This window comes from Zychaea mexicana (genome assembly GCF_025766255.1).
Source record: "Zychaea mexicana strain RSA 1403 chromosome Unknown BDB00scaffold_182, whole genome shotgun sequence".
In the NCBI taxonomy this organism is placed as follows: domain Eukaryota; kingdom Fungi; phylum Mucoromycota; class Mucoromycetes; order Mucorales; family Lichtheimiaceae; genus Zychaea; species Zychaea mexicana.
Window position 1 is genome coordinate 48,488 of NW_026516845.1, and position 17,852 is coordinate 66,339.

Genomic DNA, 17,852 nt, shown 5'->3' on the forward strand with positions numbered 1-17,852 from the left:
CAATGTATCACATGGTCCACACATACGCTGCATAAAATAAGAAAATTTGATTGCGTAGCCATTCGTGCTAATACCATCGACGCCCATCTCGTTGAACAAATCGCTGACTGTATGATTTTCCTGGGGTATACTTCATTGTAGGTGGTATGTGAATTTTCTTTTTTTTTTATTTTGTTGTGATCATCACCCCTTCCCAAAAAGTGCTAATATGACGACAGGAGAAGGTACATTCGAGATATTGTCCACAAAAACCCATTATTTCTAATATTAAAGAGGCCATACTGTACAGGTATCTGATATTGACCGGTGTTGCTACTGTTTGCTGTCGATAGGAGGTGGTGAATTACGTCAGCTAAATTAAATTCATGCGAACTTTGTGGGAAAAGGTTTATCACAGCCCGAAAAAAAAAAAAGGTTGAACGGATTAGGAAAGCGCTGTGACGAAATGGGTGTCTTATATATTCCTTTGTTTACAGACATATACCAACAGCAACAACAAAGAGATTAACTAGCAACGCCATACTACATTGCTGTCAGTAGTAATTGACTCATCGCCCTTGAATACCCGCCCCATGTACATTATGATGCAGATGAAGGTGTGTATGATAGTATGTAATTGATATGAGATACAACAAATTTTACTATGGTAATAACAAGTAGGGATGAGATGCATGGACTACACAACAGTCATTGTTGGCAAAGAGAGGCGCAGCCAGTCTATTGGATGCTCTTTGTTGACTGAATGGATATCACGACGATGTTCTATACAAAAGGACTTGGATTTGAAAAGGCTACACCACCACTACGCTATTAGAGTGGTGCATGAATGAGAAGGAGCATAAACTTGAATTAACAGCATAGTGCACCAGGCAGAGCGCTTATCTGATTACTATACATATCATCCACCGCTACCTTTTGAACGATTTATCCGTTGCCTTTGTCGTCGTCGCTGCGACCGCGACTACAGCCACAGGCAGCAATCTCCTTTTTTTAGGTCAGGCGCATTGGCACCGTCCCGCTGTCTCCTTTCCGAAGTATGCGGCTGCGCTTTACCCAACAAGGTGTACAAATCGATAGGCATAGTACATAGAGGCATGGCTTTTTTAACTCTCCTGCTATGGTGTGTTGCATAATACGAACAAGAAATTGATATAAGTAACTGAGTCTTTTGATATTTACAAAGTACCAGTATACTACTTACTATCACTACTTTGTATATATATATATATATATATATATATATATTCTATTATATGTTTGCTTATTATAATGAGCCGCTCAAGCTAAAGTCCCACAAACATTGACACGATCCGAAGCGTGGGCAGGACCGAAGGTGGGTAAGCACAAATTTATAGCACCTTCTTTCTCATCACGTTTGAATAATCGACACGCAGCAAAGAAAATGTTTGTCACTAGTACGTGATACGTCGGCAGCACAGGAATATGCGCCCAGGAATATCAATGGTTCCGGGAAGCACAATCTCTAGTATGTTTACGCTGCGTTCTTTGCTGTCTCACCGTCAGTTTCGTACTATAAAATTTTAAGTTCAAGCATACTTTACGGCTCAAGGCATTCGGCGTATACAACGGCATCAACATCAGCATCATCAGCAAAAGAAAGCGGTCCCCCACCCCTCTTTGCTCTAGTTCACGTTGAGAAAAAGATCAACAACATTAACTCACTAAATACATCTGTACATCTCCTCTTATCTAGCAGCGACAGTTGTACTGCAAAAGTACATTATATCAATAGTGTGACTATTTTTTCTTTTCTTCTCCTCCCTTCGACAACTTCTACAAGTCGATTGGATGTCTTATACACAAGTAAAAGTCACTCACATATTAGGCTACAAACATAGAATTCTTTCTTGTGTGACATCAGCGCGCGTGCTGCTATAGAAACATTTGTCGCATCAGACTGTATCTTGTGTCATTGCCAAGATGGCCTGTCACACATCGGTTGAGGGATTTTTCATGACAGCCGGAATACACAGAGAGAGTAAAAGAAGATAGAGATGTCAGGGACAAGATGGCGAGCGATTCGAAAACAAAGAACAGGCAACAAATTCGGATGAGCAAATTTTACCCTCTAAGAACCATGTTGCTTATGTAACTTAAACATACTTTATCATCATTAGCAGTCGTTAGCAAAGAGAGTGCTTTTTTATGTCATATCATAGCTATTATTTTGGTGTGGTGCCGCAGAAGCAATAGCAATACGGGATATCTTTGTTCAACCACCATTTATTCTCACGTTGTCGATTAATGCGACAAATGACACCAGCATCTCGCCCTGTCTTATTTCAACGATTTCTCAATCCATTATATTTGTTCCTGCATAAATCGATGGTCTATTTATCGGTTTGGCGCCTCCTCTCCTTATCTTCTCGCCTCCTCCCCTAAAGCGTGGCTACATACATATATTAAGAGAAAGTAAAAGGAAGAACAAGATCTGCAAAAGATTTGTTGCCGATCTGTCCATGTATATAAATCTGCTTAAAATTTATTTAATATACTACACTATACGCTGTAGACACTTAATATATCATTACTATGTACTGTTGCAGTCGGACTGCGCAATATTTTGAAGGGCATTTGATCTCTCAAAGGAAGGGCAAGCCGGAGAAAAGAAGAAAAGTCTGGCATCATAATCTTACGGTCGTCGGCACTGTTGTTGTCGAGATTTTCTATGGACAAAAATCTGAATTACATTACTACCTAATAAAAATAGCGACTTTAAACAAAATGAAATAAGAAACCAAGGGCTTGTCGCTTCATTATCAGCACACATCCCATAGCGTAAAACACCTTTGACCCATATTGGGCGCCTTTGGATGCATGTGCGACATCTTAAACGCATCTTGAACGGCATTTACACGCATTCAAAAGCATGTAAAAGCGCTTTTAAATCACTTTTTCATATCAGGACACAAGAGAGATCAACTTGACAGTCTGTCAAAACTCACGTGTAGATGCCACTTAAAGGTGATAGCATAGATATTTAGAGCGCTTTGGATCTCCTAAAGTCATCATTAACTTATAGTAGCAGCGGCACCAGGAAAGCTGTGGGCAGCAGAACATATAATATATTATGTAAAGTAAGCAGACAAGACGGGTGCATATGTGTTCCAGACAATGCATAATATGTAAAAAGGGAAAAAGAGCAGTGATGAGATGAAAGTGGACGGATGAGGAGGAAGGGATTGCGTACATACAAGCTAGAATAAAATCTAGTAATATAGCTAATAACAAAAAAATAAAGAGAAGTTTAAATAATGAAAACGAACGACAAGAAGTAAAACAGTGCAGGTGGTGGTATATGGGCCATTGTACTTGTGGTATTTGGTAAAAGTATGTACTAGAAGAAGAAAACACGACAACAAATGCTAATGAATGGCAGGCGATTGCTGTTGATGACACGAGCACCAGTCTTGTGGGTGATGTTGGTTCTCTTGATAGCGTAGCATCATTTGCTCTATGAATTGATGTCGCACTTGGGCAGACAGCCGGTGTCGTGGAGATGGAGAGCTTGTATGGACCTTGGAATGACGACGCAAGTTACTGACCACTGCAAAGCACTTGCCACATCCAGGGCTGCATATAAACATGTCAGTAACAACAGAAGATACCATGAAACAGTTTAAAGAAGTAGCATACCTTGGGCATTGAAACGGTTTTTCGCCAGTGTGTGTGTACATGTGAGTTTGTAACGCGCTAGGTCGACTGAACAGTTTGTTACAAACATTGCACCTGTGCCGTTTTTCGATATGCCGGTGCTTTTTTGTTTGTTGTTTTTGATGTTGTATCGCTTGAAAAGTAGTAGTAGTAGTAGTAGTAGTAGCTGTTGCTTTTGCTGCTGTTGCTGCTGTCATTAACGGCATGTTTCTTTTGGAGAAAGATTATGACAAAAAGTAGTGGCAGTAGAGAGAAGAATAAAGAAGAAAAATGTCGCAAAACTCAGATTCGGCGAGTTTTTTATAGTGTGAAAAAATGCGTAATTCAGGATCCTCGTTCCGGCATCCCGGGCTCTCTTCTTCTACTGAGTAAATGAGGTAATAGACCTTATTTTCTTCCTCACCGCCTTTTGCCTGAGTGCGTATGGCGTGTGCTACGTTTATCACAAATATCTCAATATGCACAGTAGTATAAGCGATAGTAATATTAGCAGAAACAGCATGCTTGCTTCCGATAGGAACGCGGTTGTAAACAATAATCATAATAAGCGGCTATCATAAAAAGGCTAGGATCTGCAATAGTAAAAATGAAGGCTCTCGGCGTCGTACATCCTCCTCTTGTGTCTCCTCTTCCTCCCCCCAAATTTCTTTCTCTTCTCCCGCATGATACAGGCTTATCAACTATGCCTCTTTCGTCTGTTATTCCATAAACAGCTCAGAATTCTAGCACACGATCACTGATTTCCACAAATACACACACATCATAAAGAGAGGATGAATAAAAGAGACAACCCCCAAGGATAATGGTTCATATAAATCCTAGCCCCTGCTCCTCGATGATGATACGCTTGATAAGCTCAAAAGATAGAAGAAAAAGGTTCTTTTGAGCAGTAGTATGTAGTAATAGTAAGAGTAGCAAACAAGCGCCCACACCCTCTCCTCTTTCTCTCTTGTACATCAAGCCAGTAACATAAACAATCCCCCCTTCCCTTTATTTATATAGAGTCCATTTTATATTACTTTGTTGTAGTAATAAACAGCTCTGTAGTTAGATTTGCAGACGCATAATGCCGCCGCTATGCACAGCAGGCGCGGGCGAGCTGAGAACAGACAATAATAACAATGTATTATGCACATGCCAGGGCGTCGTCTTATGCAACGCAGAAAATTTATCAATGTCCGCCCGCCGACATGAGCCAAGAAAGAAACGCGGGTTCGTGACATTTCAAGGACCGAAGAAAGAGGATCCTGATGACAATGTTCTAACGTGATATCGCTGGTAGATATGGCGTGTGCAATAACAGTCTAGCTAAGAAGGTGAGGTGCTAACATGAAGGCCTTGTTTATATTGTCGACAGATTTGGGTGCTTGTCAATATTAAGGTTAGTAGCGGTGGTTACAGAGTGTTGAAAGGGATGCTTCCCATCTTGTTGGTCTCTCTCTATGGCTGTACTGCTGCCACTATAGAGCAGGTGTAATGAGCGGATGATCGCCCGAGAAATGAAAATTGATACGATGATTTATGGATAGAAGCTCCCTTATCGCGAACATTCTTTCAGTAGAAATACTTATACAGTCTATTATATTCTCTTGTACCACCATTGTCCGCTTACCACATTTTCTCCTTTGTCAACTTATCAGAAGAAAAAAGCGGGTATGCATTGATAGTAGATGAATTATATTTACCTCTAATCCCCTTCTTTCTTCTCTCCCGCTCCACCCTACCCCTCACGGTCAGGCATAAACATTTTTGGTTAATATAGTAGGTCAAAAACAAATCTCGCGTCAAATCAAGCACACAGTTTATAGCTATATACAACAGCAATAGAACTATGCCTTATTGACATTTGTGGGTTTACAAAGACTGGATTGTTCCCTTTTGCACGTTTCATAAGGAAGACATACTTGTCATACAAACAAAATTACTCCTCAAACTCGTTCTAGCTTGCCTTCTTAGGTCCCACCTTCCCGAAAAAGCTCAAAGTGTCATTGCATATACTTAACACAGTAAAGTCATTTTGTTGCTAACCACAACACCATAAGATATATCTGGTAAGCACGTATCTTGCTTTCCTTGTATCAGACAACGTATTGCGAGTATAAAAGACAAATTTATCTGAAATGACAAACTTGATCGGTCATACATTCCTCAACGACTTTGAAGGTAAGCGCTGGTAATGGTGAGCTTATTTCTGTAAGCTATGGTGTTCATCTAGTGAATAGTATAACATATACAGCAGACAATTTGATTTCCGCATCTTCACAAACTGAGAGAGAGCATCGGAAGAAATCGCATAAAACGTTAAAAGCCGAACCGTATGTCTTATTGCGCCACATGCATCTCCAAATGTAGATAAAATGTTTGGGCTCCCTGACCTTTCTTATCCACGATTGTGCCATATCACAATATAATAGCGAGAAATGAATGTTTGCCGACAGTCTGTAGTATGTTCAATCCCCTTCTAGATTTCTTTTACGCTAATCTTCTTACTAACATGCCTGTAAATTGCCAGAAGAGCGAGTGACATTGCACAGTTTTGTTTACGCGTGCTTTCATTGGATGTTTTTGTTGCCAAGCTACGGATCGGATGGATTCTATAGAAGCTCAATAAAACAGCGGTAGAGGAAATCAACAATGCTATTGAGCTTTCAGAAAGGGCATACCATGCTTCTTCTCTTCGCCTTTTGAGTACTACGGACGCGGTCATGCCATTTAAACCCATTAGCAGTAGCACCATCATCATCTTTAAATTACCGTGTACAGTAAACTGTGTATCTTTAACTGCATTTAAGGGGTTTGCATATCTGTACGTCGCTTATCAAGATAGACTATATTGTTGTTGCGCCTTTTTATGTATATTGCTTACAAACAGGAATGAAAATGGAAGACAGTTAGCTTTATTATATTAGACATCTTGTCGAACGATGGGGACTATAGCATAGTTATTTAATGGTAGATACATTCACTATACATTACCAGAAAGTGAATATGAGCTGTCTTGTATCTATTAAAGGGCCGTTGCTGCTACTAGATTGTATTATATTTCATATCTCCTGTTGTATAGAAGAGGACACGAAAGATAAGTTTTTACTTCTAAAAGACACGGTAAAACCATTTAATGACATCTTATCTTTCTGGAGGCGTCCGTGAATAATAATGGGCGCTTTGCTATAATGCTCGATTATGTCATGAGAAAGAGAGGGATTTGGACGTCGAATTTGTCGTATCGTAATGTCCATTCGTTTGAGCTCGGTGCGTTATGTTGCTCGATCTAATGCTTTTACTGTTTTTTTCTGTTGTGTGTTTAATATTTGACATCTCTTCCTTGCTCATTTTGTAAGTACCAAACTTACAATGCGTCATCGTCGGCTTGTCGTTGATGAGAAATTTGAGCGGAATATTAACACATCATTACCATCTATTGCGACTGAAAGATAGCTTCAACTTACACTAGTGATCATCACTTCATCTGTTATCATTTCCGCTCCTTCTTCCTCGCCCATCCGTCCCACCTCTCTCCCTAAAACGGACCGACAGACCGTCGAGCGAGTGGAATGCTTGCATAGCTTGCATAGCTGTGTTCTAATTATAAACAACAATGCTTTAGGCATCATGTACATGTGTATCACATAACACGCGATACGGACGGACAGATGAAGACGTAACGCAGGAGCACAAATAACTAAAAGCACAAAAGCAGATTATAGCAAAAAAAAAATTTTTTTCCAATTCTTGCATCACTTTTTTGTTTTCCTTTTATCATAGCTACATGTTGTAGTTGGTAGTAGTACATGTACCCACACCTTACACCACATGAAAACCTTCAATTGATTTGTTTGTTTTTCCGAGTATGTACAGTAACTAAGCGAGCGATTGTACTTCTATATCATGTAACAAATCTATCGGCCCCCAAAAAAAGGGCGCCCGACCGCATGCAGTTCCCCGAGGAAACAGCCCCCATGGCTGCACATAACGCATGAATGTGTGACGCTGTCAACATATACCATAAAAGGGCTACCTACAGATTCCGCAACCACAAACATTCTCAAAGGAGTTATGATAAGGTAGTATGATGAATCCCTGTTACTGTTTCAATTTATAACAGTAGTTGCGCCATCCGATAAAGACAAGGTTTGGCAGCGATGACCCCTGTTTTACTAATGGTACTTCTGGTCAGCAATCCTTTTAAAAAAAAGAATCATCAGCACCACAAGCTCCTCTCTTTTTTTTTTTTTGCTGCATACGTTGTTGGTCTCACAATGTAGTGAGTCTCTCTCTAACTAGCTGTTTTTGCTATTTTTACTACTACTACTGTTGTTGTTGTTTTTGTAGGCTGCAGCTTTGATTAAGAGTCGCTTTATCTTCTTCAATACAGTATGTCTTTTTAGGTAAAAAACAAACTAACTTAATCTAGACAGGAGAAGTTGTGGCTAGAGTATTACGTGGTTCTTTCTTTTCTCACACTGGCGACAATCATACTCTGTGTCGCTGTGATGCGACGCACTCCTGGTTTTCTAACCTTTATGCGGCTTACTGTTAATACGTTAAACACCTTTCCTCGTCCGTAAAGTTGACATCCAAAGTATCTCCTCCCGCTCGCTTAGCGAAATGATGATAAATCGTGGTGGGGTCGCTGGCAATATCGAGGGCTTGCAAGGCTGTTAATGCAGTAATACTGATGATATGTTGGGAGTGTGTCAAATAGTCACCAATGTAATGTTGTTTGCTATTGGATGAGATCAATGATGATGAAGATGAGATGGTGTCGAGTTTCAGCTTGGAAAACTCGCATTCCAAAGAATGGAACCAAAGAGTCGTTGTGTCGTCATCGTTGTTATTGTTGATCGATTAATGATGGGTATACGGATTCGATGGCACGTCTTATGGGTCAATGGGCTGCTTCTCTCTGTGGTATGGTCCCAACTGCTCGTGCCATTATTTTCAGTGGCAGCATGATCTCCACTGACTCGTTTCAGTAGTCTTCTGGCGTGCTCGATGATTTCAAATCATGATTTTCATGTGCAGTTGAGTCCTCTTTCTCGGCAATAATACCAGCAGCAGTCATTTGTCCTCGATATAACTTCAATCCATAATGATAAATTTCCAAGGGCTCAGCTTCACCGATCCCAACTTATAAACAGAATGATTATTAAGAAAATAAACCGACACACCGATCAAAGCGATTCATAGGCAACGTGACATAAATTCAGAGGGAAATACAAGTAGACCCAAAAGACCTCTTTGGTGAAACTCTCAAAGTGCATGAAAAAGAAGCCGACACTGATGACGACAGTCATAAAGTTTGGAGATACTTGACTAGAGGATTCATGTCTGACATTGTCACCAGTGCAATCAGACCCATCAAATTCTCGCCTAGATATGATATAAGCCCAAAATATGGAAGACGCGTAGTATCCTTTGACAGAAAGAGAGAGAGGCCAATTAACCCAAAGCAATCAAGATCAAAGGACCCAAACGTTCAGCCAGATTAGTGGCATCCCAGGAACAAGGTCTTGTCGCTTCTATGATTTAAAAGTCAAGTTCAGTGAGAATATTGAGATACCATAAAACACAATGAGTGCCTTGGTCGAGAATATTAAGAGAGGCAGCCCGTAGCGTGATCGAAAATAAAAGACTTGTATTATGCCGCTCTCGGTAAAAAGCATTTCTCTTTCCGCTGCATCAAAATCGGGAATGTACTAAGGTAGGGCGATGATTCGTTGAAGGAACGGAACAAAATAAGTCGTTGACAGACCGGTAAAATCAATCAGCCGGTCTGTTAACGACGCAAGAATCGTATAACCGATTTACCTGACTCGTCACTGATATATTCCAAATCCAGTAGGCTGGCTGTATTTTTTCCTCTTTTGCTTTTCTTTTGTTTGCGGGATTTACACAACAATGGCGGGAGAAGAACCACAGCAGCACCATGAAAGCTTGACCGAACAAATAGAACATGGTGACATTGACTCTATCGACACCAACGCGCGTTATCTCGCTTATGGTGCTCGACTACGAACAGCCCTGACGGCTTCTTCGCGCTATTTGGCCTATACAAGTGATGTCGGTGAAGCCTTTCGTCCCATTGTATCTCCTTTAGTTGTCAAAGCTGCGTATGGCATTAGTTGGGCCTATCTCGGTCTCGATGTATCTTATGAGGGTTATAAGGCAGTCCAGGCTGGCAAGGTAATAGGAAAGGAATGAGGGAATGAGTGTGCCCCATGGTTAGAAACTAACTTATTTATATTTTATTTTGTTCGTAAATCGCACAATAAGGACAATGCCACTGTCGCCACCATGGTTGTAAAACGGGGTGTTTTCCAATCGCTGGCCAGTATGGCATTTCCAATGTTGACGATTCACTCGCTTGTAAAGTATAGCGCAAAAACGATCTTTGCCAATGTCAAGAATGCCAAGGTCAAGGGCTGGGGACCGACATTTATGGGTCTGGGTATCTTGCCGTTTCTACCCTACATGTTTGATCATCCTGTAGAAACGGCAGTGGATAAGATCTTTGAGCCAGTAGAGAAATATGTGTTGCAAAAGAAGGTGCCGCATGTTGCTCATGAAACTGTAGAGGAGGAGAAAAAGACACAGTAATATATATCACATCATATACATGCATCAACACCATCATAGATTTTATATATGCGCATTTAACTATACATCATATGTTGCACCAGGACCCTTTTCCTTTTGACAGCACTTGCTGCTACGCTACACATTCCATGTCTACTGGGGACGGGGGAGGGATTCATGCTGAGCACTGTTTTTATATACTGTTGATAGCGATGCTGTGCACTAGTACAGAGTTTGGGAGCGCACTATCGTTTAGCTCGTTTTACGCCTGTGAAACGCTACTTGACCGGTAAATCACATCATCCGGCCATTTCGGGACTTGGCTTATATTCTCAAAAAAGAAGCGTCAATGGATTACCGAGGTTTTGCATCAAAGACTATTTTATATCATATACGCTTAGTTATTGCACCACATATGCTTATCGCTACCTGTACATCATGCCCATGTTTAATGTGTCTGTCGGCTAAGTGCTTCCTTCTGCTCTCCCACAGGTCCCGTGACCTAATGATTGAAGATAGGGTCGTTTCAAAAAGCGTAAGAAAATGTCATCCAACTACCACTTCTGTCATTGTGTTGTCGAGAGTTGAAAAAGAAAGAATGGGCTATCGTCGCCATTGCAAACAAAAAGAATTCCATCGGCTTGTGTTGTTTACTTTAGATGGAAAAGGGGGTTCTCTGGCGGAAGGGTCGTAAATATAATTATTCGACGATCTAAAAGATAGACTAAAAAAACGTGTAATACAATAATTAAATGTGGAATGCTGGAGTATATATTATCATCGGGGAATCGGTGCTAGAACTTGAATGTTATCCTTTGTTTGCCCTATAAGATGCTTAACTACGGGAGGTAGGAGTAAATTCTATATATATTGGTTATTCTGTATCTTATGCGACCATCAATGAAGCTGCAAGTGCAACATGGGGCGCAGAGAAGAAAAGACATAGTGGGCATGAAAGGACGAGACAGACCGAAAGGGTCAAATGGGGATCGACGAATACGAGCAAAAAGAAAAGTCAGTGCAAGTCCGCTTTGTGTTCTTTTTTTCTGCATTCGTCCCAGCTACCGGTTCTCGATCGCTTCTCCCCTTTTCTCTTTCTCTTTTACTACCCTTCTTTACAAAAGACAATTAACAAAACAGCAAAAAATAACTTGCTTATCCGCTAGTTCTGCTGTAATTGCTCAATGAGATACGAAGTTTCACAGACATGCTCGAGAAGCGCAAAGTATCTACTCGTCCTGTATACCGTCGTATCGCTCGTCCTAACCGCCAACCACTTTTACTCCTCCCATGGTTCCGATCGCTCCATTCTAACCGAAGACACAACCCCAATCTTTCCTCGAGCTGATGGAGATGAACTTGTCTTTCCGAATGCAGATTCACTTGGCGATCTCAAGCCGCCATCACTTGCTGATTCCCAGTTTCCCCCTGCTCCTCCACCACCACCAGCTGCAGCAGCACACCACCCCTTAGCAGTAAAGGAACAACCGATGAATCAAAAGACAGGTAGCAACGGGCACAGCGTTGCTTGGACGTATGATGATGAAGGTAAGAGATATCTAAGATTTTGGGCAGTCCGGATCGTTCCCATAGCTAATGTAACCGAAATGCATATTCAGGTGCTACAACGCAAAGGATGTCGGAGAGCTATGTCTTCTCGAAAATCTTTTCCGACGCCATGAGTCCAGTCAACCTCAAGCCATTCTATCGACAAGCGAGCGAGTCCTTTGATGACAGCGATATCACCATGGCGACATTGGTGACTAGAAACCGGTTCAAGGTCCTGAGCCGGTTGGCCAGCCATCACCAAGGTGAGAAGCGTGTCTTTTTTTGTACCTGCTATTTCCAGTAATTTTCCCGCAGAATAATCAGGGCAGGGGACTCATCGTTTTATTTCACACACCATTTTGCTTATGCAATCCATTAGGCCCGATCTCGGCTGCGATTCATGTAAACGACGATGAGACCAAGGAGGAAGTCTTGGCAGAGCTCCACGCAGCCTACGATGGCAATCCAGATATGCAGAAATACGTGGACGTCCATCTGGTGCTGGACAATTTTGATCGCCAGTTCAACCTCTGGCGTAACGTTGCAAAGTTCTTTTCGCGTACCGATTACATCATGATGCTGGACGTCGACTTTCATTTATGCACGAATTTCCGACAACGTATTCGCAGCGACCCGCGCATGATGGAGATGCTTGCCACGGGCACAACGGCTCTGGTCGTGCCTGCATTCGAGTACGTGGTCGGCGACGATGGGCTCGACTGGCACACGTTCCCGACTAGCAAGGATGCACTGCTCGACGAGGTCGAAGCAGGCAAGCTGGACATGTTCCACAAGTCATGGCTCAAGGGCCATGGATCTACAAATTACACAAAGTGGTACGAGACCTCGGACCTGTACAAAGTGACCGACTACAATTTCTCCTATGAGCCGTACATTATCTACAAGAAAGACGGATCGCCGTGGTGTGACGAGCGGTTTATTGGTTATGGCGCAAACAAAGCAGCATGTCTTTACGAGATCTTCCTTTCTGGGATCGATTACTGGGTCCTTCCCGATGATTTTCTCATCCACCAGACGCATGAATACCCAGAGGCCACACGACGGAAAGAGGTAGGAATAAGAGACAGACGGCCGTATGCACTATGATTCTGGTTTACTAAAGCTCTGAGCACATGCTTCCACACATCATGTAGCGACAATACAATCGCAAGCTGTACAGCAACTTTAGAGAAGAGCTGTGTCTGCGCTATGCACGTGTGTTTGTTGCTACAGGCGAGTGGGACTCTCCCAAGGCGGACAACCTCAGAGAAGAGTGTCAGAAAATACGTGGCTTCAGATCGGCAATGAACCTGCCAGCCGCGGATACACAGTAATAACCACTCTTCTATCTCACTTTTACACATCCTTACTCCCATACCAACACAGTCACTCTACCACTCTTTCCTCTGTTACTAATTTTTTCTTCATAATACATTGTCCCACTCGTCCACACTCATCTTTCCGTGTTCTCCCAAATGCAAACAGCTAGCCCCCCACCCACCTCAAAACCATTACTGCTATACGTTGTGTACACATACCTACTATCTCTCGCCCTCTCTCTCTCCCTCTCTCAATTATTATAGAACGATCTGCATTTTGTTTATAAAGCAAACTTATTTGTTGCGCAAACTATGTATAATCAAAACAAACATAATGCAGGTCATATAAAAAACGAAAAAAGAAAATAGTAAACAAATGCAAGAAAAACAACCAAAAAAAAAAGAATTGAACACTGTCCTTTTAAAATTTACACGTGCCATTGTACAGCTTCTCGTACTGCAGTGGCGGTAAGACACTGGATGATGCGGTGGATGAAGATAAAGACGATGCATAGCTTGGCTCAGCTTGATGACGTATTCCTATTGGAGGTAATTGCTGCTGATGATGATGATGATGTTGTTGTTGTTGTTGTTGTTGCGATGTTTGTGTTGGTTGCTGTGGGTGCGAAGCTGGCGTATGCAGATGGGCAGCATGATGTAGCATCGGATGAGGTTGGAAAGCTGTAGAAAAAGACATAGGTGCAGTGGGGTGGAGAGGAGGAAGTGTCATATTAGGAACAGGGCCATTCAGTGGTGAATTAGGTAAAGAAATAGAATGCTGCTGCTGCTGCTGCTTATGTTGTTGTTGCTGCGGCGGCACGTGCATCGTCGTAGGAATCGTGGTGGATGGCGACGAGTGTAAGGGTGAAGTGGGAGCCGAGGGTGGGGGAACGTGACTGGGCAAAGCGCATCTGCTATTCATCAACTCAGAATGAGTCAGCGCAGCAGGAACAGCAGTGCTCACAGGCATCCGTTCTGCTGTCGTCGTTGCTGTCGTTGTCGTTGTCGTTGTCGTTGTCGTTGTTGTTGTTCCACAGCCGCCCCTCTGTGGAATTGAAGCGCCGTGCTTGGCAAATCTGTCCGAAAGTGTCAAATGGCCGGCTGTTCGGTCCTCATCTGGTTGGTCCTGCCGTTGCCTGAGTAATCGGTTTTCCCGTTGCAAATCCTATTTCCCCCCCAAAAAAATACCAAAATTAAATCATACGGGTTGGCGTCATGACAGCGTGCTCTTAACCTTACAAGAATATGGTCCAGCGCCATCTTGAGCACCTTGCCCTTGTTAAGCTTCTGTCCGTGCTGAACTGCATGAGGTACCATGCGCGATAGTTCGATTATCGTGTTGTTGATGTTGTCGCGTCTGCGTCGTTCAACGTGGTTGTGGTTCTCGCGCCGACGTTGGATTCTTTCAATTGCGGTTTTGCTGTCCACATTTTTACTGCAACCACCGAAAAGAAAACCAGCTGGGCGTTAGCAAACGAAAGACACTTATTCGCCTATCAATTCGGTTTTACCGGTTCAGTAGATTGACGCCGTTCACTTTGAACGCAGGCGTTTTCTTTGGCTTGCTAGATCCTCTCACATTTACGTGCGGCTCTAGGTCCGATGTGAAATTCAAGAATAGTGCTTGAGGTGCTGATGATGCTGCTGCTGCCGCTTCTGTTGCTGAAGATGCCAGCGGTTGTTGCTGCGCTATTTGCTTTGCTTCAATCGCTCGTCGAGGTGAAAAGGAACAAGATTCTTCGCTTGTAGTCGTCGTTGTCGTTGTGGCAGGCTGTTCGTCCAAACTTACGTCGTCTTCGTCAATATCGTCGTCCTCGTAATCGTCGTCTTCTAATGCGTCTGTGGGAGAGTCAATGCATTCCTCCATTGCATCGCTCGGCGGGTTGACCACTGAGGACGTCGGCACAGACGAAACAGCAGTTGCAAGCGGATACACAGTGTGTTGAAAACCGTCTTGGAATTCCTGCCTCATTGTTAGCGCCTTAGACCTCGAACGATCGCCGAAATCGCGGATAAATTATTTGCAGTAACGTGTTGAAAAGAAACAAAAAGAAAAGAAAAGAGAGTGGAAAAGGGAGTGAGCGAAGAAGGAAAGTAAAAGAGAAACAGCTCAGTTACATAAATGGGAGAAGGGGTGCGTTAAAAGTTTCTCGTACATAGCATGAGGTTGCCTCATTGGGTGAAAATTTCTCACGGTTCTCATCCAATCAGAGAGCCACAACTGCGGGACGAAAATAGAGAGAGATCGGCTGTTTTTAGCCCAAGAGTGTGTCAGACCCTGTGCTTCGGGTTTGGGGCCCGCGCTCCTGCCTGCTCTCTCTCCCTCTCTCTCTCTCCCTGACCTTTGCTCTGCTAGGTTCGTCGCTGTCTAGTCTTGACGCCAGAAAGGCTGGGTGCAAAACATTACTGATCCGCCGCTGCTTGTCCTACCCGACGGATCTTAACACAGTCATGCTACCTTACTCTCGGTAACCCAAAGCACTTTTTGTTTCTCTTCATATTAAATTCATCCGTAAAGAATGGGAGAACCAAATTTTACATAGGCACAGATCACGATGGTTACTGCCACTGCGACGTATTGCCAGCCCAGCGGTTCTCAGAAGAGGAAAGAACCTCTTGTGCACCTATACTGATCAAGAAAATCATATGATCATCCACTGCACCCTCCCCCTCTTCTCGCCCCTCTCTCCGAATACAGTCAAGGCCGAGACCCGCGTAGCGTGCACACAATCTGCCTATATGATACTCTGTCGATGCAACGGCTAAAACGCCGAATTTCTGTCCCTCCAATTCGTTTGCTTTTTCCATTCTCCAAGATGTGCGATGGATAGCAAACTGATGAGCTGTATAAATATGGCGGTTAGCCATTTACCTTATACGTGCAATGCACTGTGCGGATTTACCGAACGGACCCGCTACTGAGAACAATGATCACCGGAACAGAACCCATATTTAATCGTCTCGTTTCTCTTCGTGTACTATAAAGTATAATCATTGTGTATCTGCGAGGTGTGTGTACAACACTCTTTAGAGGAAATAAAGTCTTTCTCAAGATCCATTGGTTTACGGGGACATAAAAAAGTTTAGTTCCCAGCTCTATATGATGAGAAGATGGATAAGATCATCATTTACTTATATGACATTATAGCCAGATAGAAGATGTAAAAATGGAGAATACATTTCCCGGGACACACACATCATATGCATTATAACTTTTATAAGCCATTGGACCATCTCTATTTGTCTTTATTTTTCAAAACGGCAGTTCTCGCAAAACCATTTAACATTTTGGCGCTTATCAAAAGGACGATTCCCTGCTGGTTTCCCGTGTAGACTACATTACACATATTGTAGTCTGATTTCCAAGAACGATACACTAACTCTTTATTTAGATGACGACAACGATGGCGACGAATACTGACAGGGAATTAGGTCATACATGCAGAATCGTGAACAACGTGGTACTATTGTTAGTACGCGTATATCATTTATGACTCATACATATTAAATTTTGTACACACTTAGAAAGAACATATAGAAAACTGTAGACGCAATTTCATGCAAACGCTGAATAATCAAGAAAACTCAATGTTGGGTGTATCCATTAATGACATGTACTGCTGGTAATTAGCTATGTACTCTATTTTTATTTCACTTTGCAAAAGATCCAAACATTGTTTTCTCTTCATACAGTAGACCCTCGTTAATTTCATAGCGCGGATTTGCAAATTTATCGTGAAATTAGTGAGGGTAGAAAGTTATCGAGAACAACTTGTTTCAGTACTCCCTGCTATTCTTGTTTGTTTGATAACTTCAACAACTTTGAAAGTAGCGAGGGTTGAAAGTTAACGAGTTTGGAATCAGAAGGGGACGACTGTATCAAATAACCCTAACTTAGTGACAGAACAGTGCGAATGGCACATATCCAGAATCCAACCCGTCTGAAACAGAACAACATCATCATTTCTTACTAACGTACGCACTTTGCCCTGAGTTTTGATAGCGTACTATAAGTAAAGTATACTTTTCAGTTGGCTGGCCATCGGTCCGTGGAGTAGCATTAATGATGCATGGATGCGCCTTATCGGCTATTTTGCTATGCTTATTTTTTATTACTAATCACATTGGCAACACCCATCAGAAAGTTTTGTTTTCACCGGCAGCAACGACGATACTTGCAGTTATAAGCGTACTAATAGTGGTTTCGGCTTAATTTGGGTACGATTAAACTTAACGGCAGCTACCAGCTATCAGCGAGAATAGATTTTTTGTCGCGGTAAGGAATTCCATAGCTTCTTCTGTAGATACCTTGCATCATCGGATGATAGAAAAAGAATAAATATTAACACATACTCACTATTGTCTTTTTCAATGATGTGATTAATAAAAACAATGATACGAAAAGTCATGGTCTTTTAAAGAAGTTGCCCAATAATATCTTTCCCAAGTGGACGTAATATTGTCATTTAAAAGGGATGGCTTTTGCCCTGTCGAGGGTTCGTCGACCTCTCTCGGATCTTGCTGGCCACACAAGCGAGCTGAGCTGTCGATGCTTAAGAAACAATTCACGAGACACCTAACCATTCAAATCTTGCTTGACGCGTCTCAGGCTTAAGCCAGCTTCACGCAGCCCCGTAAGCACCGTTGCTTCTTTGTGTTGACAAAAAACGCGTCTACAATACACCTATAATGATATCCAACCAAACATACAGCTTTTCCTGATCCTCCTCG

General features: G+C 42.4%; 5 protein-coding genes across 5 annotated transcripts; 2 read left to right on the forward strand and 3 right to left on the reverse strand.

The window, feature by feature from the left end:
• Window positions 1–3,052: 3,052 nt before the first annotated feature.
• On the reverse strand, window positions 3,053–3,926 carry BDB00DRAFT_966227 (uncharacterized protein). Its single transcript, XM_053129796.1, has 2 exons — window positions 3,658–3,926; window positions 3,053–3,594 (listed from the first exon to the last, which is right to left on the reverse strand). Exons 1-2 carry the CDS (start codon window positions 3,879–3,881, stop codon window positions 3,387–3,389), a joined length of 432 nt encoding a protein of 143 aa, XP_052972772.1. The 5' UTR covers window positions 3,882–3,926; the 3' UTR covers window positions 3,053–3,386.
• A 1,366-nt stretch (window positions 3,927–5,292) lies between these two features.
• Window positions 5,293–6,602, reverse strand: BDB00DRAFT_860073 (uncharacterized protein). Its single transcript, XM_053125973.1, has 5 exons — window positions 6,567–6,602; window positions 6,188–6,481; window positions 6,028–6,119; window positions 5,580–5,838; window positions 5,293–5,395 (listed from the first exon to the last, which is right to left on the reverse strand). The coding sequence occupies exons 2-4, from the start codon at window positions 6,416–6,418 to the stop codon at window positions 5,787–5,789; spliced, it is 375 nt and encodes a 124-aa protein (XP_052972773.1). The 5' UTR covers window positions 6,419–6,481; window positions 6,567–6,602; the 3' UTR covers window positions 5,293–5,395; window positions 5,580–5,786.
• A 2,947-nt stretch (window positions 6,603–9,549) lies between these two features.
• On the forward strand, window positions 9,550–10,403 carry BDB00DRAFT_943567 (mitochondrial 18 KDa protein-domain-containing protein). The gene is made up of 2 exons (XM_053129453.1): window positions 9,550–9,861; window positions 9,952–10,403. Exons 1-2 carry the CDS (start codon window positions 9,577–9,579, stop codon window positions 10,273–10,275), a joined length of 609 nt encoding a protein of 202 aa, XP_052972774.1. The 5' UTR covers window positions 9,550–9,576; the 3' UTR covers window positions 10,276–10,403.
• A 1,529-nt stretch (window positions 10,404–11,932) lies between these two features.
• On the forward strand, window positions 11,933–13,136 carry BDB00DRAFT_776201 (glycosyl-transferase for dystroglycan-domain-containing protein; the record flags this gene model as incomplete). The annotated part of the gene is made up of 3 exons (XM_053120266.1): window positions 11,933–12,065; window positions 12,182–12,873; window positions 12,957–13,136. 3 exons carry the CDS (start codon window positions 11,933–11,935, stop codon window positions 13,134–13,136), a joined length of 1,005 nt encoding a protein of 334 aa, XP_052972775.1.
• A 988-nt stretch (window positions 13,137–14,124) lies between these two features.
• Window positions 14,125–15,316, reverse strand: BDB00DRAFT_860084 (uncharacterized protein). The gene is made up of 2 exons (XM_053125974.1): window positions 14,633–15,316; window positions 14,125–14,556 (listed from the first exon to the last, which is right to left on the reverse strand). Exons 1-2 carry the CDS (start codon window positions 15,091–15,093, stop codon window positions 14,211–14,213), a joined length of 807 nt encoding a protein of 268 aa, XP_052972776.1. The 5' UTR covers window positions 15,094–15,316; the 3' UTR covers window positions 14,125–14,210.
• Between the last annotated feature and the right edge of the window lie 2,536 nt (window positions 15,317–17,852).

Bases quoted from the DNA above. Each gene is read 5' to 3' on its own strand.
- BDB00DRAFT_966227 (XM_053129796.1), bottom strand. From the start codon at position 3,881: ATGCCGTTAATGACAGCAGCAACAGCAGCAAAAGCAACAGCTACTACT. The intron at 3,595-3,657 runs GTATGCTACTTC...GTTTATATGCAG, and splicing joins AAACCGTTTCAATGCCCAAG to CCCTGGATGTGGCAAGTGCT.
- BDB00DRAFT_860073 (XM_053125973.1), bottom strand. From the start codon at position 6,418: ATGATGATGGTGCTACTGCTAATGGGTTTAAATGGCATGACCGCGTCC. The intron at 6,120-6,187 runs CTGGCAATTTAC...GATTGAACATAC, and splicing joins GTGCAATGTCACTCGCTCTT to TACAGACTGTCGGCAAACAT. The intron at 5,839-6,027 runs CTACATTTGGAG...ACCAGCGCTTAC, and splicing joins AGGGAGCCCAAACATTTTAT to CTTCAAAGTCGTTGAGGAAT.
- BDB00DRAFT_943567 (XM_053129453.1), top strand. From the start codon at position 9,577: ATGGCGGGAGAAGAACCACAGCAGCACCATGAAAGCTTGACCGAACAA. The intron at 9,862-9,951 runs GTAATAGGAAAG...TCGCACAATAAG, and splicing joins AGGCAGTCCAGGCTGGCAAG to GACAATGCCACTGTCGCCAC.
- BDB00DRAFT_860084 (XM_053125974.1), bottom strand. From the start codon at position 15,093: ATGAGGCAGGAATTCCAAGACGGTTTTCAACACACTGTGTATCCGCTT. The intron at 14,557-14,632 runs GTAAAACCGAAT...CGGTGGTTGCAG, and splicing joins GGCGTCAATCTACTGAACCG to TAAAAATGTGGACAGCAAAA.